At 26.9% G+C, this 19,079-nt stretch overlaps 1 protein-coding gene across 1 annotated transcript; it reads left to right on the top strand.

Annotated features, from left to right (window-relative positions):
* The first annotated feature begins 328 nt into the window (after positions 1-328).
* Positions 329-17,999, top strand: LOC145838679 (PR domain zinc finger protein 14-like). Its single transcript, XM_082946301.1, has 5 exons — positions 329-444; positions 6,262-6,353; positions 6,415-6,639; positions 15,730-15,809; positions 17,567-17,999. The coding sequence occupies exons 1-5, from the start codon at positions 402-404 to the stop codon at positions 17,784-17,786; spliced, it is 660 nt and encodes a 219-aa protein (XP_082802427.1). The 5' UTR covers positions 329-401; the 3' UTR covers positions 17,787-17,999.
* The last annotated feature ends 1,080 nt before the right edge of the window (positions 18,000-19,079 follow it).

Below are 19,079 nucleotides of genomic sequence, written 5' to 3'. Positions count from 1 at the left end.
ATAAAAAAGCGCTAAAAAGTTTGTTCTTAGGACCTGGTGTATCAAAAAGCCTTTTGGTTATCGAATCGTACACCACAGTAAATTAAAATTTTAGTAATAAACCTACATAAAAATTTTTTGAAGTTTAAATTATTTTTTGAAATATTGCTAAAATAAATTTTAGGACTTACTAAAAAGCTTTTAAAAGAATTTTAATTGTTGAATTTGAATAGTTTTGGAACCAATGAACGTTTTGTAAAATTTACTACAGCTCTTAGCTTAGGGGATTAAAAGTTGACAAATTCAAAGCTAGCCTTACTATACTATAATATCCATAGTTTGATCAAAAACAAAGCTTTGTAACACCTGTTTGTTAGATATAAGTAAAACAAACTTGGAGAAATCATAGTCAAAATAAAAGTATGATCAACTCATCATTACTAGTGCCAAAACAAGAGTATGATGGTAAGAACTTTTTTTGAGACTTACTTTAGCATGTGTATTGTGCTTTTTTTTGTAGTAAAAAAGTATGGTAAAAATTATAATAAAATACTCTACCCTTTGCAATGTTAAATGTATGATAACTTTAAAATATAAGATGCCCACTCTAATTTTGAATATCATTGATAAATAAAATAAACAATAAAAGTTATTGTTTACAAATTTCAGTTAAGTTAATAATAAAAGTCTTTAAAATTTTATTTTAATTTAAAAATTCTACGTATATTTTAATATGGTTTCTGAACTATACATCATAAAATAATGCTGCTAAATGAAAAAATATAGTCTTAATACTATTATATTTACTAACAATAGGATATTAACAGTTTACATATAGTATTTTATACATTATTATTATTATTACTTCCTACATGTTATTATATAAATATTTACAATTTTAAACAACTGAAGATCTCGTTTGACTAGTTTCAAGCGAGTAAAACATTGTATTGTTAAAAAATTTATAATTTATAATTTATTTTATACATTAGTTGTTATATATATAAAATATTTGCTAAATTAAATAGTATTTTTCTAATCACAACTATGTGCACTGTGCAGGATTCCCACTTTTCTTGCTTTCTTTTGATTTTTAAACTTGCTGAAAAAGCACTTGATTTCAATTAATAAATTTGGTTAGATTTGAAAAACACTTGATTTTTTCTTGGTTTTAGTAATTTTCCCAATGTTATACAAAATTTAATTTTCTTATAATTTTTTATCAGCTAAAAAAGTTTAAATTTGAACAAAATTCTGAGTTTAAACATAAAAGAACAACAACATGAAAGTTTACATAGAAATTTAAACTTAATCAATTTTAAAATACATTTTTATTTCCTAAATTTTTATTTTACTTAAAATGAAAGAAAATGTTAAAGAAAAAAAAAGTAAATAAATATATAAAAAGTCATAATAAGTAGTTTTTAGTACTCTTCAGTAAATATTTTCTTTTGTTTTCCATTCAAAAACTTTTATACTATTGACAATTTAGTTTTTAAATATTAATTATGTCAAGTGATGCATTTTCAAACATAAAGTTGTGTTTTTCTTACAATTATTTTAAAAGTATATATTTTTTATAAACGTTTTATTGTACTAAAGTTTTGTTTAGTACAGTGCTTATTCTTTTATCCGGACACGTTTGGCAAGATTTTTCTGTAAACGTGTCCCGGATAACTAAAAATCCGGATAACTACAAAAAAACATTTTTTTCACATAATAATATAACTGCTGCATATAATTCAATGCATATTAAAAGTGTTATGGTAAAAACAAATACATAGTAATTGTAAGTAATATATAATAAAAGGATAAATAATAAAAGCTGAACTTAAGGTTAATTAATTTATTTTTTCTATGCTAGAAAAACATCAGACTTACTAACCCTCTGCAACTATATACATTTTTTATGGGTCAAACAAGTAAAATTCATCATTTGTAATTCCACCTGCCCTAACTCTCAATTTAAAAAATAATTTAGTTTTTGTTTAGCAGAAAATATAAATTAAATTTATCTTTAAAAACAAAAAATAATGTAAACCTATCTCTTTAAATGAAATGAAAGACTTTTTTTTAATTTAAAAAACAGACAGAAAGAAAACAGGAAACTTTTACTAAGTTTAAAGTCAATTTAACAGAAACATATCACTCCTAAAAAATTAGATTTTATTAAAAGTTTTACTAAAATTAGAAATAGTAGACGTTGGTTTTATAGTTTTTCCACGTTTTTCAGCAAAAAACTTATGGAATTTAAAAAGTTGCGAAATTTTTTGAATGAATTTTTGAGTTTACTATTGAATTTTTTTTGAATTTTTGTCTGACCAAAACTGTCCGGATAAGTGAAGTCCGGATAAGTGAATAAGCACTGTACAACAAATAGCTCTAGTTTTAAGTGTTTAAAATTATACCTTTAAAAAAATTTCTAGATTGTTTTTAAAATTTTGTGGAAACTGCAGGGTTTGTGCGCGTCAGGCTAAATCAGTTTTTTTTTTTTATTGAGAGTTTCAGTTTTTCTCAGTTCAAATGCTTGAAAATGTTTGATTAAAAAAACTGAGAAATCTTTTTAAGATCAAATTGAGATGTAAATTTATTTCTAAATGAAGATTTAGTTATTAAAGATAAAATCAGTCAGTATTTGTAAAAGTAAATGCTTAAAACCTTTTGTTGAATCTCTAAAAACATTTTTAAGAATCTTCATTATTTTGTTTTCAGTAGATTATATACGTCATAATTATGAAAGTTCATAAAAAAAATACAGTTTAAACATTACAGTTTACTTCAACAATTTAGCTTTTTGTTTGAATTTTAATACTCGTCTAAGCGTTTCATTTAAATTTCAGTAAAACACAACAATGTGATGTTTTATTATAAATCTTCTGGTTATAATGTTTTTACTTAGTGTTTAATAAAATTGAACAGTTGTGTTTAGTAATACATATTAAATTTTTACACTACTAATAGATCAGATATAACACTTATTTTAAACTTATCACTGAACTTGTTATGTTAAGGGCATACTGGGGGGGTCAATCACCTTTTTCACAATTTAGTCTTACTTTATTGAGTTGTAACTGAGCTATGAGTTGCTTTTTGCAGATTTTTAAAGCTCAAAATATTTTTGAGATTAGCTGGTTGAAGTTGTAGACTACAATAGTACTAATCAAGACCCCCCAATACCTAAAATGACTTCCAAAGGGGACTATCCTTACTTTTAAAAAATGTCAGGCTAAATTGGTCTCAGTCAGGCTAATTGAAAAAAATTTTGCGCACAAACCCTGAAACTGGTATGTATTAAGATTTGTAGTAACAAAAGTATATTTTTTATACTCATTTTATGAATTGAAATAATTGTTTTTTTATCTATTAATCATTTTTGATCAACAGAGTTTGCTTAATTTTGTTTTTAACTAAAAGAAACTCAGAAGGTTTCTATTCTTTTTTAATATAGTTATACAAATCTAAAGCAAATGATAGTTATTGTATATAAAGTATATGTATAAACCTAGTTTTTAAACCATTTATTTTATCTAAAGTTATTGCTACTTGAAGAATAAGTCTTTGTTGAATTAAGTGAATTTAATAACAAGTGTAAATATATAAACTAAAATGAGCTAAAGCTTAATAATTCTACACCCCCTTCAGCTCATTTAAGGAAAAATAAACTTAGGGTAAAACAAATCTCAAATGAGTTAATCTAGATAAGTAACAAAGTGCATTTATAAAAATAGAAAAAAATTTGGATATACTAATAAAGTTGAATTGGTTTTGTTAAAAAAAGGATTTTTTTAATTAAAACAAATAAATATTATAACTGTATTACAGCATAAAATAACATTACAATTAAATTCTACACAACTAAACATATCCAATTTAACGTAATTCCACTCTGTCTTTGTTAATATCACCAATTTGAACCTGGGGTATTAAAGTCTTTTAACCTACACAGAGCAAGTGGTACTTTCTTTTTATGGGAACCATAGAAGCAGTAGTGTACTCTTCCTCAACATTCTTATAATCCCCATCAGCTTCATTTGTCTCATTAGTTCTGAAACCATTCAAACCATCTGAAAACATTGAAGGCGAATCAGGAGATTGATGACTTACATTGTCCTCTTACATTGTCCTCTTACATTAAGATCTAGGTTGATCTCAACGCCAACCACAGCATGCCTTTGCATCAATACTTGTTGAGATGGGGTTGTACAATCTTAAAAACCTTCTACTCTTTTGTGTCAATCTCTGTGAGCCATCAATTCTTACCACAAATTGATCATGTGGAAGCACTTCCATAACAACTCCACTTCTGTCCCATTTACCTGGATTGATGCTGCTCTGGTTTTGCAGTAGACACCTACTGCCAACGTACAAAGGTCTTAACTTCCTAGCTTTGTGTTCAGTTCCATCAAGCTCGTCCATTGCCTTGTTCAAATCTTGTTGAGAGTGGAACTCCAAGATCCCTTCTTCCCTGACGCCCTGGTTGGCTTCTGCGTACGCTACTTCATCAACAGGCATTGTCAAACAACACAAATCTGTACCCCTGCTTGAGATTGATGTCACGGATCTTGTCAAATCCGCTCAAGAAGCGCTCCACTTCAAACTCTTGAAAACTTTCAAACCAATGAAAACTGCTGTTTGATGACATTTCTTTATCATTCAAATTTGCAACAACTTTATAATGCTGATGAGGCAGCTGAGTACCAATAGTGGCAAAATCTCTATTTATGATTAGAAGTTCAACCATTGTTTCATACGAGGGAAAAAACCCAGTTACTTAGTCACTGACCTAAATAATACTATTGCAGCTGACTACCTCGTTCTTTGGAGACATTCCACTAACAGTATCTATGAAAGCACCTAAGATATTTATTGGAATTTTGTTAGCAGCTTAAATTGTGATTGATACAGGTGGTAGGTCATTCTTACCAAAACCAGCATCGTGGAATTTTTTACATCCCCAAAAGTTTGACTGTGCACCAGTATTAGCTAACGCACTACCCATAACAAACTTATTTGCGCCATATATAGTGATTTTAAATGATGCATGTGGATGGTTGAATATCTTGGCTCTACGCAAATTTCTTTTGTCAAAAATAATGTTGTTCAACATAATTTGTTTATTAGCGTGTAATGACATTACTTCTGTATTTAGTTGCATAAAATTGTATTTGGTTGCATCATCAAGGGTTTGAACAGAATTAACTTTCTTTGCCTGGCTGCTCCAACAAGAAAACAATATCTGAAAGGTTTTACATTCTGAGTTCCTTTCCCTTTGAATGGATAAAACAACTTTTTACAGCGCTGGTAAGGTACATTTTTACCCTACATTAAAATATTGCTTTTTCTGTTGTTGAAACAAAGATACCGCTGATACATTCCAAGAGTTCTCTGTTGCATGTCTGCCCGTTTCTTTACTTTTAATAAAGGAAACTATCTCAAACAATGACCTGGACAAGATATCTTCGGTGCTTATAACTTCTCTTCTAATATCTTTGTCGCCTACACCTGCAAGCATATTGTCTTTAGTTGCTATTTCTATATAACTTGTATGATTTTTCTTTCCACATTCACACTCACTAACCGTGGTGAAATTATAAGTTTCTGCCTTACTTCGAACATGGGTTACAAATGTTCTGAAAGGTTCATCGTGGTTTTGGTGCAAGCTCACTTTGAAATATTTAAGAAAATGATTTTTTTTGTGAAAACTTTAATGCATAGTTATAAAGTTTTAAATGTTAAGGTATGTTTATAGTTTTATGCAAAATTATAACATTTATTTAAAGTTTAAATATACCAGTAAACTCAAAGCTATATAGGATATTGTTGACTAGTTTAAAAATAAATATAAATGTTTCTTTTATTTTTTATTTGATTTACAAATTTATTAGTACCTAATAACAATTTTGTTTTTGTGTAGCTTAAAAGTAAAATATAGTTATATAACAAATTTGAAACTGTAGAATGAAGCATAACTAGTTTTTTTTAATGAAACATCAAAATAATCAGGATTTTTACTGGAAATAATTTTTTTTTTTTGAGCAGTAAGAAGACTAATGTCTTTAAAACTAAACTGAATATTACTTTTTATAACTTTCATTTTTTTTGTATATTATAACCATGCTGTTTTTATTCAATAGGTTTTCTATATTCACTTAAAAGTTTTCAAAAAATTGATTTTATTGTTTTTTAAGCTCTCATGCGTTATTTGTGGCAGATTGAGCAAAAATGAAATTTAAACTATATATGTATTACAAAAGTTATAGATGTTATAATCTTTTTTTTCAGATACTCCAATCTCTGATCTCATCACTGAAGACTTTGAAAGTCCCAGCCCACTTCAAAAATGGAGGCATGTCCCTGACCAGGCTATCTTGAAAGTTTGTTTCATAGCTCTGTAGAAAGTTTTTTTTATAATGTAATTCACATAGTAATTTGCAGAATGGACAAAGAACAGCTGAAAAAACACTACCTCAATGTTTGCAAATGAGACAGTCAAAAATTAATCCTGCATCTATTTCTGGGGTTTTTGCAGCGATAGATATTGATAAAAACATAATCTTTGGTCCTTACCTGGGTACTAAAATTGACAACAGAAAAGGTTCAAAGCTTCTCATTGATGCTGAGAAAAGGCAGTTGACTAAAGGAAAAGGTTACACATGGGAGGTATTTAGTTTAAATTGTAAATTAAACTTTAATAATATTTATAACATATTAGTAAGTAATTATATTTGTGTTTATAAACTTTTTTTTTAAATTTATTGTAATATTAGATATTATTTAAACAATAGTACTAAAATGTCTTTTATTAAGGTTACATTTTTATTAATTCATTCCTTAAAAACAAAAATAAAAACAAATTATGATATATTTTTGTAAATATTTTTTTTAGACTTATATTTAAAAAAAAAGTTAGCAGAAATGTTTTTCCTACAAAAAGCATACATACCTTATTCTAGGTCAGGGGTCGGCAAACTGCGACCCGCGGGCCAAATGCCTGCCCGCAAAGGGTAAATCTGCGGCCCGCAAAGGGTAAATCTGCGGCCCACGAACACGTTATTTTTTTGAATGGAATGCGGCCGGCGAAAGAAAATTTTGCGGCCCGCGAGCATGTAAATGTGGCCCGCTGAGCAAAAATTTATTTGATAAATTTAGTTTTAAGTTCCTGTATAACATTTTAAAACAATTAAAAGACTTTACTGATTTAGCCTAAAAATGTGAAAAAGACAGGTTAGCATTCTACCAGGATTTTTTTCTCAATTTCATAATAACTTTCTTCTTACAATAGCAAATTATTTTTTGAAAAAAGAGTGTAAAAAGTGATTTGAATTAATAAGATAGTTATATAATACCTATTTGGTAAAAACTAAATGCAAATGTTTCCCGTTTTGTACAAAAGTAATGCACAGTAATTTACTAAAATGTAATTTCTTTACAGTTTAGTTTTTTTTACTCGTTTTTATACCTAAGTTTCTATTACAGATGTTTTATTTCTAAATGTTATATTCTAGTTTACACAAAATAAATTAAAATAACTTAATAATAATAATAATATTAAAAATAATAATAAGAAATAAGGGAAATTTTATTTTGATTTTGACACCTTTGATTTTTTAGAAGTTTTCATTACATTTTAAATTAATTCCTATGCACGCCAATTAACAAAGATGCTAATATTTTAAACCACTTTTTATTTAATACTTAACGAGATAAAATTTAGTCTATGCACAATTTTCTAGCATTATTGTTTCTACATGTAATATCTAAGTGTGTAAAGACACATTTAAAGCAATATATATGACATAAATTAAAAAAAATTTTGTTAGGTGTACTTTTCGATTTTTCAAACCATGTTTTTTGGCAAAAAAAAGTTTATTTTTATGCGTTGCATACTAATATAAACAGTTGCTGTTTTTTGGAACTACCTATTTAATACAAACTAGATTGAGAAATGGTAATTTATTAAGTTTGTACCTTTTTAATCAAAGTAGTTCAAATTCGATCAAATAAACAAATAGAAATTGCCACACACTCAGACTATGACTATTTGAAGACTTCAAATATCAGGTTAATTTAGTCTTTTTTTTTAGTTTTTGGCTTGAATTGATTTTTGTATGCTAAAATATCAGGCTAGTTTTGGTCACTCGGACTGACTTTTTTGCTTTAAAGAGTGGTAAATTAAATTTATGATGCGTGTTTTATTCAATGCACAGTGTTGGTTTGAATTTAAATATTTTTTAAGTTTTATGTCTTTCACCTGATACAATTTAATTTATAATTTATACTAATTGTATACATATAAGTGTGAACAATTAGTGTTGCCAAAAAATCCCGGAAAAGCTTTAAATTTGACAATGTATACTTAAAAAATCTGGAAAAGCCTTGAATTTGAGAATTATCGAAAAAACCTGGAATTTTAAACAATTTTTACATGGTAAGTAATAAAATTTTGATTTGACACAAAAATCTACAATATAAACATTTTTTAGTAAAAAACACATTTATAGTATTACAACGGTATCTTTTAAATTTTTCTATATTATTTAAGACAGTTTTTTTTTACCTTTAACTTGATTATATACTAAAAATAGAAGCAAAAAGTTGTACTTTTAAAAAATCTATATTGGTGCATTGCCCCTTTGCTTTTAAAATGTCTTTACCTATTGTTGTGCTTTGTATTGGAACTAAACCTAGAAATTCTTCTAAAATATCAAAATTAGTAAAACCACCTGTAATAAAAATTCTAAAATTAGCAATATCTGTTGTATCAGTTCTTGCATCTTAACAGATTAATTTAAATCTTAATTTGGTTTATGCGGCTTTATAATCTTCAGACATTTCCTAAACACGACTTTTTGTTGATATTGAAGAAATAAACAAAGATATTTTACTAACGGAAACACAAATTATTTAAATAAGGTTTCAACTCACAACGATATCTTTTTTAGTAATTAATTTTGCTACTTTATAACTTGCCTAAACAGTTTTTTCTGATCAGTCTGTAATTACTGAAATGATTATGTGCGTTGTTGAAACTGACCTAAGCGACTTTTTTTTTTTTATTCTCGCAATAACTCCGAAATAACGTATTATAGTTCTTATAGCTCGTCTTATAGTTCACATCCGTCTTTTTAAATGCAATATTGTTAATGCAGATAAAGAACTGCCAATGTGCTCAATAAAAAACAGGTTTTTCTAATTCATTAATAGCTTAATAAATTTTTATATATTTGATAAAAATGTTCAAAAACTTAATTATCCATTAACGCTGAATTTTTTTAGTTATATAATTAATTCACTGTTAATAAACTTCGGTATTTCTTTACTTTGTGTACTTTATTTTTAACAGGGTTGCCAAACAAACAGGCTAGTTTAAAAATTTTAAAAAATTCAGACTAGGTTAAAGCTGTTTAAGAAATTTTTATAAAACTCAGGTGTATCTCAAACTTTTATTTCAAATACTTTGAATAAATCCTCGAATTCTAAGAATAATTTTTATGACTGTAGTGTAGTTTACTAATTGTAATTTTTTGTCGATATACATATTGTGATTTTTTATAATAATGATATTTTAGTTATGTATTTAGGCTTGATTAACAGAAAGTTTTTAGCTATTTTAACTTTTAGTAAACTTTTATATAATTCAGAATTTTTTGCTTTTAAAGTGGCAACCGTGTAAAAGACTAATTAATTACTAATAAGGTATTTTACTTAAGTATTTCAGCATTAATTATGCTAAAAAAATTGATTTAGCTTATCTACAGTATAAATCAGGGTTTCCCAAACTCATTTACTAAATCGCCCCCTTTTTAGAAATTTGAAAAAAAATCGCCCCCTACGATTTTACAAAGTAGGTTTTCTCTTGAGTACAAACTTTTGAGCCAGAAAAGTTGTGTTCGAAATGTAATTTAGTCTGGTACTTTTTATGCATGCACTTTTGGGCTGTGTTTAAAGTAGTTTACAGGGCTTAAGAAAATAGTTTACAGTTATTTTCTTATAAGCTAAGTAAAGTGTAACAAAATACTTAATAACTAAAAAGCCTTTGTAATCTGTAATCAATCCTGTTTAAATATGAATTGTTTCGAAACTAATGAAACTTTTAGGTCAGTGGTAGACAAATTTTGTTGTTAGCAATTCATATTTACTATCATATCATTTCTAGTTTTAACTCGTTAAAAAATGTAATTCTGGGCTGCGTAATTTAAAAAAATAACATATAAGAAAATCTAAAAACTTGAGCAAAACTGTAATAAAATGATTTAATATTATTGATATCTAGGAAATACAGTTTTGAACCGAAAACCAAATTGAAAGACTGTTTTAAAATATTAAGTATCGAAGAACTAAATTTTATTTATTGTGCACAAGTAGTTTTCAAGTTACTTAGCGGGTCAAAATTTAACTAGATCTGAACCGTATGCTACCCATCTGAAATCTTAACTGAAACCTGACATTATAATAAACTTTCATATAACGAATTTCGGACATTTAGAAGTTAATACTAAGTAACTTATTTAAGCCGCACAAAATACTTAAATTATTTTATAAATAGGCTTATTATAAAATTACTATACCAGAGATTAAAAAACTATAAAAGAATGAACATTTTATATTACACATAATAAAATAAATATTAAAACATAAATCTTATATAGTTTGAGGAAGTTTTACCGACTGGTTGATTATCTCACATGAAAAGTGGTTTCATCAACAGCTTCAGTTAATGCAGTAAAATAATCAATTTTAATGCAAAGATATATTATAAGCAAGTTATTTGTAAGGTTAAAAATTTAATTTCAATTTTTTTAAACTATATGTTTCATAGTAGACTACCATGAAATATTATTTGACTTGGAATAACCAATAGGAAACTAAACCCTAATTCTAACAATCTTTTTTTCTTAATTTTTACTCAAAAAAATCAATAGTTTACAGTTAATTCTGTGAACAGAAGGTAATTAGTTATAAAAAAACTTTAAGTTTAAATTTTGTTTTGTAACTGTAGCAGTCTTTTTGATGATCTTATTTAATTCTGTTTAATTTTTATTTTCCTAGCTATTAGCCTATAATAATTTAACAGAGGATAATAGTGAAAACTAAAAGCTAGTGTTGAACTATTAAAATAAACAGCAAATTCTAATCGCTAATATATATTGAAGTAAGATAAAACAAAAAACAGGTGTATTGATAGTTTAAAATTCCTTAATATATAGATTTTTTAACAATAATATATCAAGTTAGAAAATAAAATTGAGTTTAAGAATCTTTTAAATGAAAAATTTGAAGTCATTTCAAATAGAGACACCAAATCTATACTCTTTGAAACAAAAAAAAAAATTTTTGAAATAAAAACTTTAACGGTCATCAAGATTTTTTTATTTATATAGATTAAATAAGTAATAAGAAAAATCTGTCAAATAAATATCTTTCAAACAATTATTTTAATCAATGTGCAATAAAAATTTTTAGTGTAATGTAAAACGACAAATATAAACTACAAAATTAACCAGGTCAAAATAAAACTATTAACAATTTTAAAACATAAACCATTTAATAAATACAGTAGACTTCCGCTTGAGTTCGCACTTTGAACAAAATCAAAAAGTGCAAACTCAAAAAATTATTACCATTTTTTTTTACAAAATGACAAATTCAAGTATGTTATATGCAATAATGATATGAATAAACATGAAATCCACTAAAATATAAAACAAACATTTATTAAAAAAAAGGTCTATATAAGCTATTAAATATTGTATATTTTTTGTTTAATTAATACTTACTTAGTAATAGACTTTATTTGAGGTAAATTAAAAAATATATATATTTGCACTTCTTTTTGGGTAAAAAGTGTTAACTCAAGAGGAAGTTTACGGTAACTAATATTTATTAGGCACTATGCAAACCTGTTGTACTATAAATAACTTAATAAAACTGTTATTATAAAAAGACTACTTAAATAAAATACAAACCAGGTTAAATAACAAATGTTTTAAAAGATCTAATAAAATAAAAAAGCTTTCATAAAAAAATGTATGCTACTGAAATCTAATATAATGTGAAGGATGAGGTTCATGACTGCTTGCAAGGTTTTCTAATCTGATTCTTAATCAGTAAAACAAAGCCTCAAGTCACCTCCTTTACAAATATCTAGATTAGATCTTTTGCTCAAGATGTTGATAACTGAACTAAAAGCTTTCTCAACAACATAGCTAGAAGGAAAACCTATAAACAACAATCTAAATACCTTTCAAATGATTGGATACTTTTGTCTTAGTTTTTGTTGAGTCCAAAAGCTTTCATATCGTTCTTTAGAAAAATTTACTTTAAGTTCAAGGTTTGTTTGTAAGTCTGAGAATGTTTCCTGTAAGTCGTTTACATTAAAAATATCTGCCTCGAAGGGATTTATATTTTTATCTATATGATAGCTTTTACGTGTCAAATCGAAATTTTACTACTTAATATGTTAAAATTGTTATAATTTCCAGATTTTTCTAGTTTTATTTTTTGCCTAAATTATCAAATTCCAGGTTTTTCCAAGTTTTCAGGTAAATTGGCAACCCTGTATATTTCTATTTCTTAGTCTAATTTAGTGACTTTTAAAAAAACAATTGGAAATATCATGAGGTGTAAGTTAATAATAGATAACATAGATTTAAAAAAACCATTTATGACCCCAAATAACATATACGTCAGGTTATAAAATGGTGAGGGGGACTCCGATCGTCTATGATCTATGTAATTGTTAAATAAGAAAATATATGCTACAAAATATGTAATTTACTTGAAAGTAGGAGTCATAAACACTTAATTTTTTTTCTATATTTTACATGAACAAAATGAACTTTTTTGTTAAAGTTTTACCTCAGGGTCAAATATTTAATAGCTAGCCAAAATTAGTAAAATAGCAAGAAAAAAAGTAAATATGTTATGACAGTCAAAAATTTTAAAATCGCCCCCCTACTCGTTATCGCCCACCCTTTCGCCCCCTTACTAATTATCGCCCCCCGACTTACTAAAATCGCCCCCATGGGGGCGATATCGCCCACTTTGGGAAACCCTGGTATAAATAGATGTTAATTTTATTTGATTGACTAATTACTGAATTTTCTAAAGAGTGCAAACTATTTAAGACGCAAAAGCTATTTTCTAAAGTAAACAGTTTTTAGAATATGAAAAGGTGGTTCATAATATAAAAAATGTATAAAAGTGACTCATAAATGTTTTTCAAGCTCGGTTTTTACAGAGAATAGGTTGTAAGCAAAATAATACACGTATTTTATTAAGTTTAACTTATTAAGTATTTAAGAAAGTACATATTTTATATTAAACAATTTAAATTCTATTACAATATATATTTATATATTAAATAGGCATTCTATGTATAGCTAAAAGTCATTTAAAGTAATTAAGTGAATAAAAGTAAAACTATCTCTGGTGTGACCAAAACTGAAGCCAAAAGATTATTCAAGTATCACTAAAACTAAAACTGTGGCCCGCGAAGATTTTGAAAACTTGAAATTTGACCCGCGAGCACCAAATACCTGCCGACCCCTGTTCTAGGTTATCAAAAATCCGCTTGTAAAACTCTAGCAGGTTTTATATATTTTGTTTTTAATTTTTTTTTGGATTAATTAAATTTGTATCGTTTAATTCTTTGTATAGGTTTGAAGCTCAATTAGTGTTTAAGCTCTTCATGTTGTGGTTATTACCTATATCCTAGGAGATGCAGAGCATAATTAAATCGTTTATACATATTTATCTAATATCTATAAGTGACTATTTTAAATGTTTTTTTTTAGTTTTGACATAAAATCCATCAAATCAATAATAAATATAAAAACGATAATAGTTGGGATAGTTTGTGGTGCTTTGCAGGAAGGCTTTAATGTGTTTGCCACTGCTTCATATACATAAAGTTTTTTACAGATATGCTTGATTATTTTTTTTAGCCTAGTTGTTTGACCCTTAACTCGTACTCTAACTCAAAGTCTAATCCAGGGGTCGGCAGCCTTATGTGACATGCGGGCCGATTTTCTTAGAAAAATTTGCTAGCGGGCTGCACTATTTAGAAAAAAAAACGTTAGAGGGCCGCATTTATCTAAAAAATATTCTATTAATCAGTAGAAAAATAATATTAAGATCAAAAATATAACAAATAAAGCAATATTAGACCATTAATAAAGAGTACTTATTGAATTAAGAGCCTAAATGTAAATTTTCATCACAAAAAAAATAAAATATTGTTTTTTAAATGTATAATTTTTGCTAAAAAGGAGCTCGCGGGCCGCAGATTTTGATTTTGAGCGTCGCATTTGGCCCGCGGGCTGCAGTTTGCCGACCCCTGGTCTAATCCTAACCATTACTTTATCTCTAAAAGTTTTACCATAATAAAACTACATGTATTTGAAACATTAAAATGTTTTGCCACTAGTAGTGTTACAAACTCAGCTAACACTACTAAACCTCCCGCTTGGCACCCTACAACACATTGGTATCACTCATGTTAGTTATATAAGTAGTTTTTAAACTTTGTTCTTTTAGAATATTAATAACAAAGTTTTTTGATAACTACACCGCATATGTTTACTAAAATTAAGATTGGCTCTTATATGAAAACTTAAAGTACGAATTGTATGTAGTTTTTGTGTTTAAAAACTAAAATGAACTTTTAAGACTAAGTCTTTTTTTTATCTGATACAATCCTACAATAAATTGTACAATAAAAAACCCATGAAACTATCAAACTTTAATTTATTATATTTTCAAAAGTGCTTCTTTTAAAAAAACTGTCGTATATGTGTAAGTATTGGAAGCTTTTATATATAGAGCTAATGTTTTGTTTTAAATTAGTGGCCTGAAAGATGAAATTTTAATTGACAACAGTTATGTTATTTTTTTCAATTTTTATGGCCCTTAATCTTGTAAACATATAAAAATTGTGAAAGATACGCACAAGTGAACCATATTACATTTTATATCCGTAAAATATATCTTTTTAAACGAATATATGTAATATATCTTTAAACACCTTATAATAAGAAATAATAAAAATTATCCACGTACCTATTATTTTCTTATTGCGAGCTTTTTTGTATTTCATACACAGTATTCTTTGACAGCACAATATAGAATTTTTTTTTAAAGTTGTTATTTAGTGTTTAAAATAGAGCATATTAATTTTTATTATTAAAGCCTTGTTACAAACTGTTACAAAAAAAAAACATATGTGCCTATGTAAACTACCTGCCTAATTTTTAATTTAAATTAAACTAAGTTGTTATTAGAATAAGTAAACGTTCAAGTAAAAAAGCTACTATTTTAAGTCTAATAACTTTTGTTGTAATTGAAATTCCTATTAAGCTTAAAAATATTCTGACTTAAAAAGTGTTCTGATATAATGTTAGTAAAGTTTATTTTTTAGAAAACTTTTAGAAACCAATATTTACAAAAAAGTTAGATTTACTATGTTTTTTTTCATTGTGATTAGGGCCTACTGTGTACAAACAATTTTACATGTGTTTAAAAAGTAGCTAGTAAGGTAAAAGGTAATATTATTGAAAGGGCACAACTTTAAAGCAATTTAGAAAAAAAGTTTATTTGCTGTGTATTAGGCTTTTTTTAAATGACAATCTTTAAAAAAGGAAAAAATAATAATTAGTTCAATTTTTTTTAAACATACATTTTTAAAACTTTTTTTTTTGAAAAAATAAATAAAAAGTGTATTTAGTATAACTTCAAAATTAATATTTAAAGGTTTTTGATAACGGGTGTTTTTCACACTTTGTGGATGGAACAAAAAACGGTAATTGGATGAAATTTGTGCAACCTGCTCTGTGAGTTTATGTTTAAAAACACCTACTGTTTTTAAAAAATAAGAATTAGGATATGTTAATATGTGTTTAATGAAGTAGGTTAGGTACTACAGACAAATATTGTCAAAACTTTTTCTAAACTCTCAAGTTTTTTATTACAAAGTGAGAAAAGTACAATACTTCATATCTGAACAAAGTTGATAGAAAGAAAATTCTTCAAAAATATAGCATAGCTGAACAAGAAACATTCTTTTCAATAAAAAACCTTTCACGATAGATTGTTCTGTTGACAATCAGAATGAAATAGTACGCAACATTTAAACACTTATAGATGATTTCGGAAAACAGTCTCTACCGCCAACAAAAACCGTGATCACGTTCTTTAAATCTTAGAAATCACCTCTGAATTTCGTAGAACAAGGTATTAAGATCAATGCAGTAATTTTTCTTAATTGAAAACTTAATTTTGCTTAACAAAACTGCTTTAGAGGCAAAGCTTTTATCACAAAATTTTTCACAAAATATCAATTAGTTTTGTTTTCCTAATTTGTATTTAAGGTCTATATTTACTAGTATACTTACGATTCCCACCCTATATTTTTGTTAACTTTCTTTCATTATTATTATTATTTTCTTTGTTTACAGTAGACTACCGCTTAAGTACGCTTTTTTTTTTGGTACGCATCCACCTTAAGTACGCACTTATCCAGAAAGACAAAAAAAATTCTAACATTTTTATCTATTTTTTGTAATTTTTTATATATTTATAACAAATTTAAATAAACAAATAATCTAAATAATTGCTTTCACAGATTTTTTTGCGAGAATCCATTCTTATTTCAGCATTGAAAATCCTAAGAAGTTTCCTCATATTATCACGGGAGACATATTTTGGCTTTGGTGGTGCAACTTTTTATTTAACTTTATTGTGACAAAATATAAAAAGAGTTAACCACAAAAATTAGTTACAAATTTTATAAAGTCAAAATAAACATATAAAATGAAACAACATCAACAAAAAACTAAAGTTAAAAAAAAATGAGCATCTTATCATTGTGCATTTATACTATTAATGTTTCTACTGATATAAACTTTCTTACAAAAACAGTCTTGAAACGTTTTTCTCTCAAATAAAAAATCAATCACATTTTAGCTAATGGAAAAGTATAATAAATGTATTACTTTCTAAATTAAATGTTTGATAAAAATCTCAGCTATAAAAAACAAAACTAGGTTTATTCTAAACCGAAACAATGAAGCAAATAACAGAAAAATGATTTTAAGTAATAAATAAAACTAAACTTAGCTTGACTAGCAATCTATACAAAATTTTAAAAAAATCTTGGCTCTGTTTCATCATGTCGAAAAAAAACCTAAGAAGTTCCCTCATATTATTGTTATTTAAAATAAAGGACTTCTTTATCTGGTCTAATTATTTGGTGGCTAGTTGTAAGAAAGAAAACAAGCAACTAAATTTCATATTATAATATGTCGTCAAAAAGTACGCACTACCCGTGCTAAGTACGCACTTTTTGGTCGGGTTCAATTTGCGTACTTAAGCGGTAGTCTACTGTATTTTGTGTTTGTTTTTTACTATCACTATTAGCCCTTACCCTCGTTCGGTAAGCGGTTTTCGGATTTGTTCGGGTTGGAATGATCGCGGGTTGGAACTAAGCGGTTCCTATATTTACTGTGTCTAATATTTATTAGTATTCCTTCAGTATAATAAATTCAGTTTCTAACCATGCTATTTATTGAAGGAAAACACAAATTTGCAGGAACAAAGAGCACCAAACGCTGTACGCCGAACTCAAAGACAAGCAGATATGGTACAGAACAACGAGGCAGATCAAAAAGGGGGAGGAGCTGACGGTTTGGTACGGACCTTACTACAACTACGGGTACAGCCTCGACACTGCTGAGGGAAAAGTCGGACACATAATAAGGCATCCGTCTTACAGAGAATTAAGTAGCGAAAAGAAAAAAAGCGTTTCTTAAATACTATTTTTATTCAATCATTTAAAAAAAGTACTCATAAGTCTATCTTTGGTGCTTCATTTGTATAAGTTTTTAATATTTAAAGCAGGGATCGGCAAACTGCAGCCTGTGGGTAAAATGCGGCCCGCGATGTACTTTTAAGCTTAAATCTTACTTATTTATTTTTTTGTAAAAGTTTACAGTTTATAATCATAATTTGATAGTAAGTAACTACTCTGGATTTATAATTTTAGCCTTTTTTATCAAATTTTTGGTTTTAAGTAGTAATCAATTGGATAACTATTTTTTAACTGCAATCTGCGGAAGACCTTTTTTTATAGAAAATTAGCTAATGACTTATATAGGACTGTCGATCCTTGATTTAAATGGGAACGGGTCAAATATGCACGAACGGACACTTTTGCACGAAGGGTCATTTTTGCAAGAGAGTAAAAAAAGACATTAAAAAGATTAATTATTAAAAAATATATCGACCGAAGGTAAGGGTTAGGGGTAACAGTGTTAGTAAAAATAAAAAATAGAAATATTAGAAATAAAACTTGAAAAAAGACCGAGGGTAAGGGTGTGGTGAAGGGTAACAGTAACAGAAAATGTATATGTATACCAAATAAAATTTATTGATAATGAAAAAACAATAAAATAAAAAATTATAAAGAAGGAAAAAAAAGTTACCTACCGAGAGTAAGGGTTAAGTGTAGTAGTGAAAGTAAAAATATATATATATATTGAGGTTAATAAAAAAAAAATCAAACTTTTTTAACTCGTGCAAAAAAAGTCATTGTGCAAAATCGACGCCGTGCAAAAGTGTCCCTTCGTGCATATTAGAATCCTACCCGCTTTAAGAAAATACTTGTTAAGATTTTGATTAGTCTTATCAAGTTCTTTTTAATGCCATTTTGAAGTAACAAAAACTATTAGCTTATATGAATATAGAGTTTCTTTGTCGTTAAGCAAATTTTTGACTAGTATACAATTTTTCGTAATAAATGTATTCGAGTTTTTCTTTAGCTTAATAAAAAAACCTAAAATCTATTTTACTTTAACAGAACGTAAAATGATAATTTTAAAAAGTTTTGTTTTAGACATTTAGTTTACTTTTTTAGGGCGGCTAAATATCCTGAAATATTTTTTGAAATCCCGGAATATCATCAAATTTCTTATGTATCAATATTATTGGTCTTTATTTCATATCCACAAGGTTACTACAAAACCTGAAAACTGGGATTAAAAAAAAATAATTTGTTTATTTATTTTTTATGGAATAAGTTTTAAAAAATATATAGTGCTAGCAAA

This window comes from Thalia democratica, chromosome 6 (assembly GCF_965202585.1).
Source record: "Thalia democratica chromosome 6, ktThaDemo2.hap1.1, whole genome shotgun sequence".
Classification (NCBI taxonomy): domain Eukaryota; kingdom Metazoa; phylum Chordata; class Thaliacea; order Salpida; family Salpidae; genus Thalia; species Thalia democratica.
The sequence above is the reverse complement of the archived record's forward strand: the minus strand, read 5'-3'. Positions and strand labels throughout refer to the sequence as shown.

Excerpts from the sequence above, each read along its gene's own strand:
- LOC145838679 (XM_082946301.1), top strand. The coding sequence starts at position 402 with ATGATCAACTCATCATTACTAGTGCCAAAACAAGAGTATGATG. Across the intron at positions 6,354-6,414 it reads CTGACCAGGCTATCTTGAAA|AATGGACAAAGAACAGCTGA; the intron begins GTTTGTTTCATA and ends AGTAATTTGCAG. Across the intron at positions 6,640-15,729 it reads GAAAAGGTTACACATGGGAG|GTTTTTGATAACGGGTGTTT; the intron begins GTATTTAGTTTA and ends TAATATTTAAAG.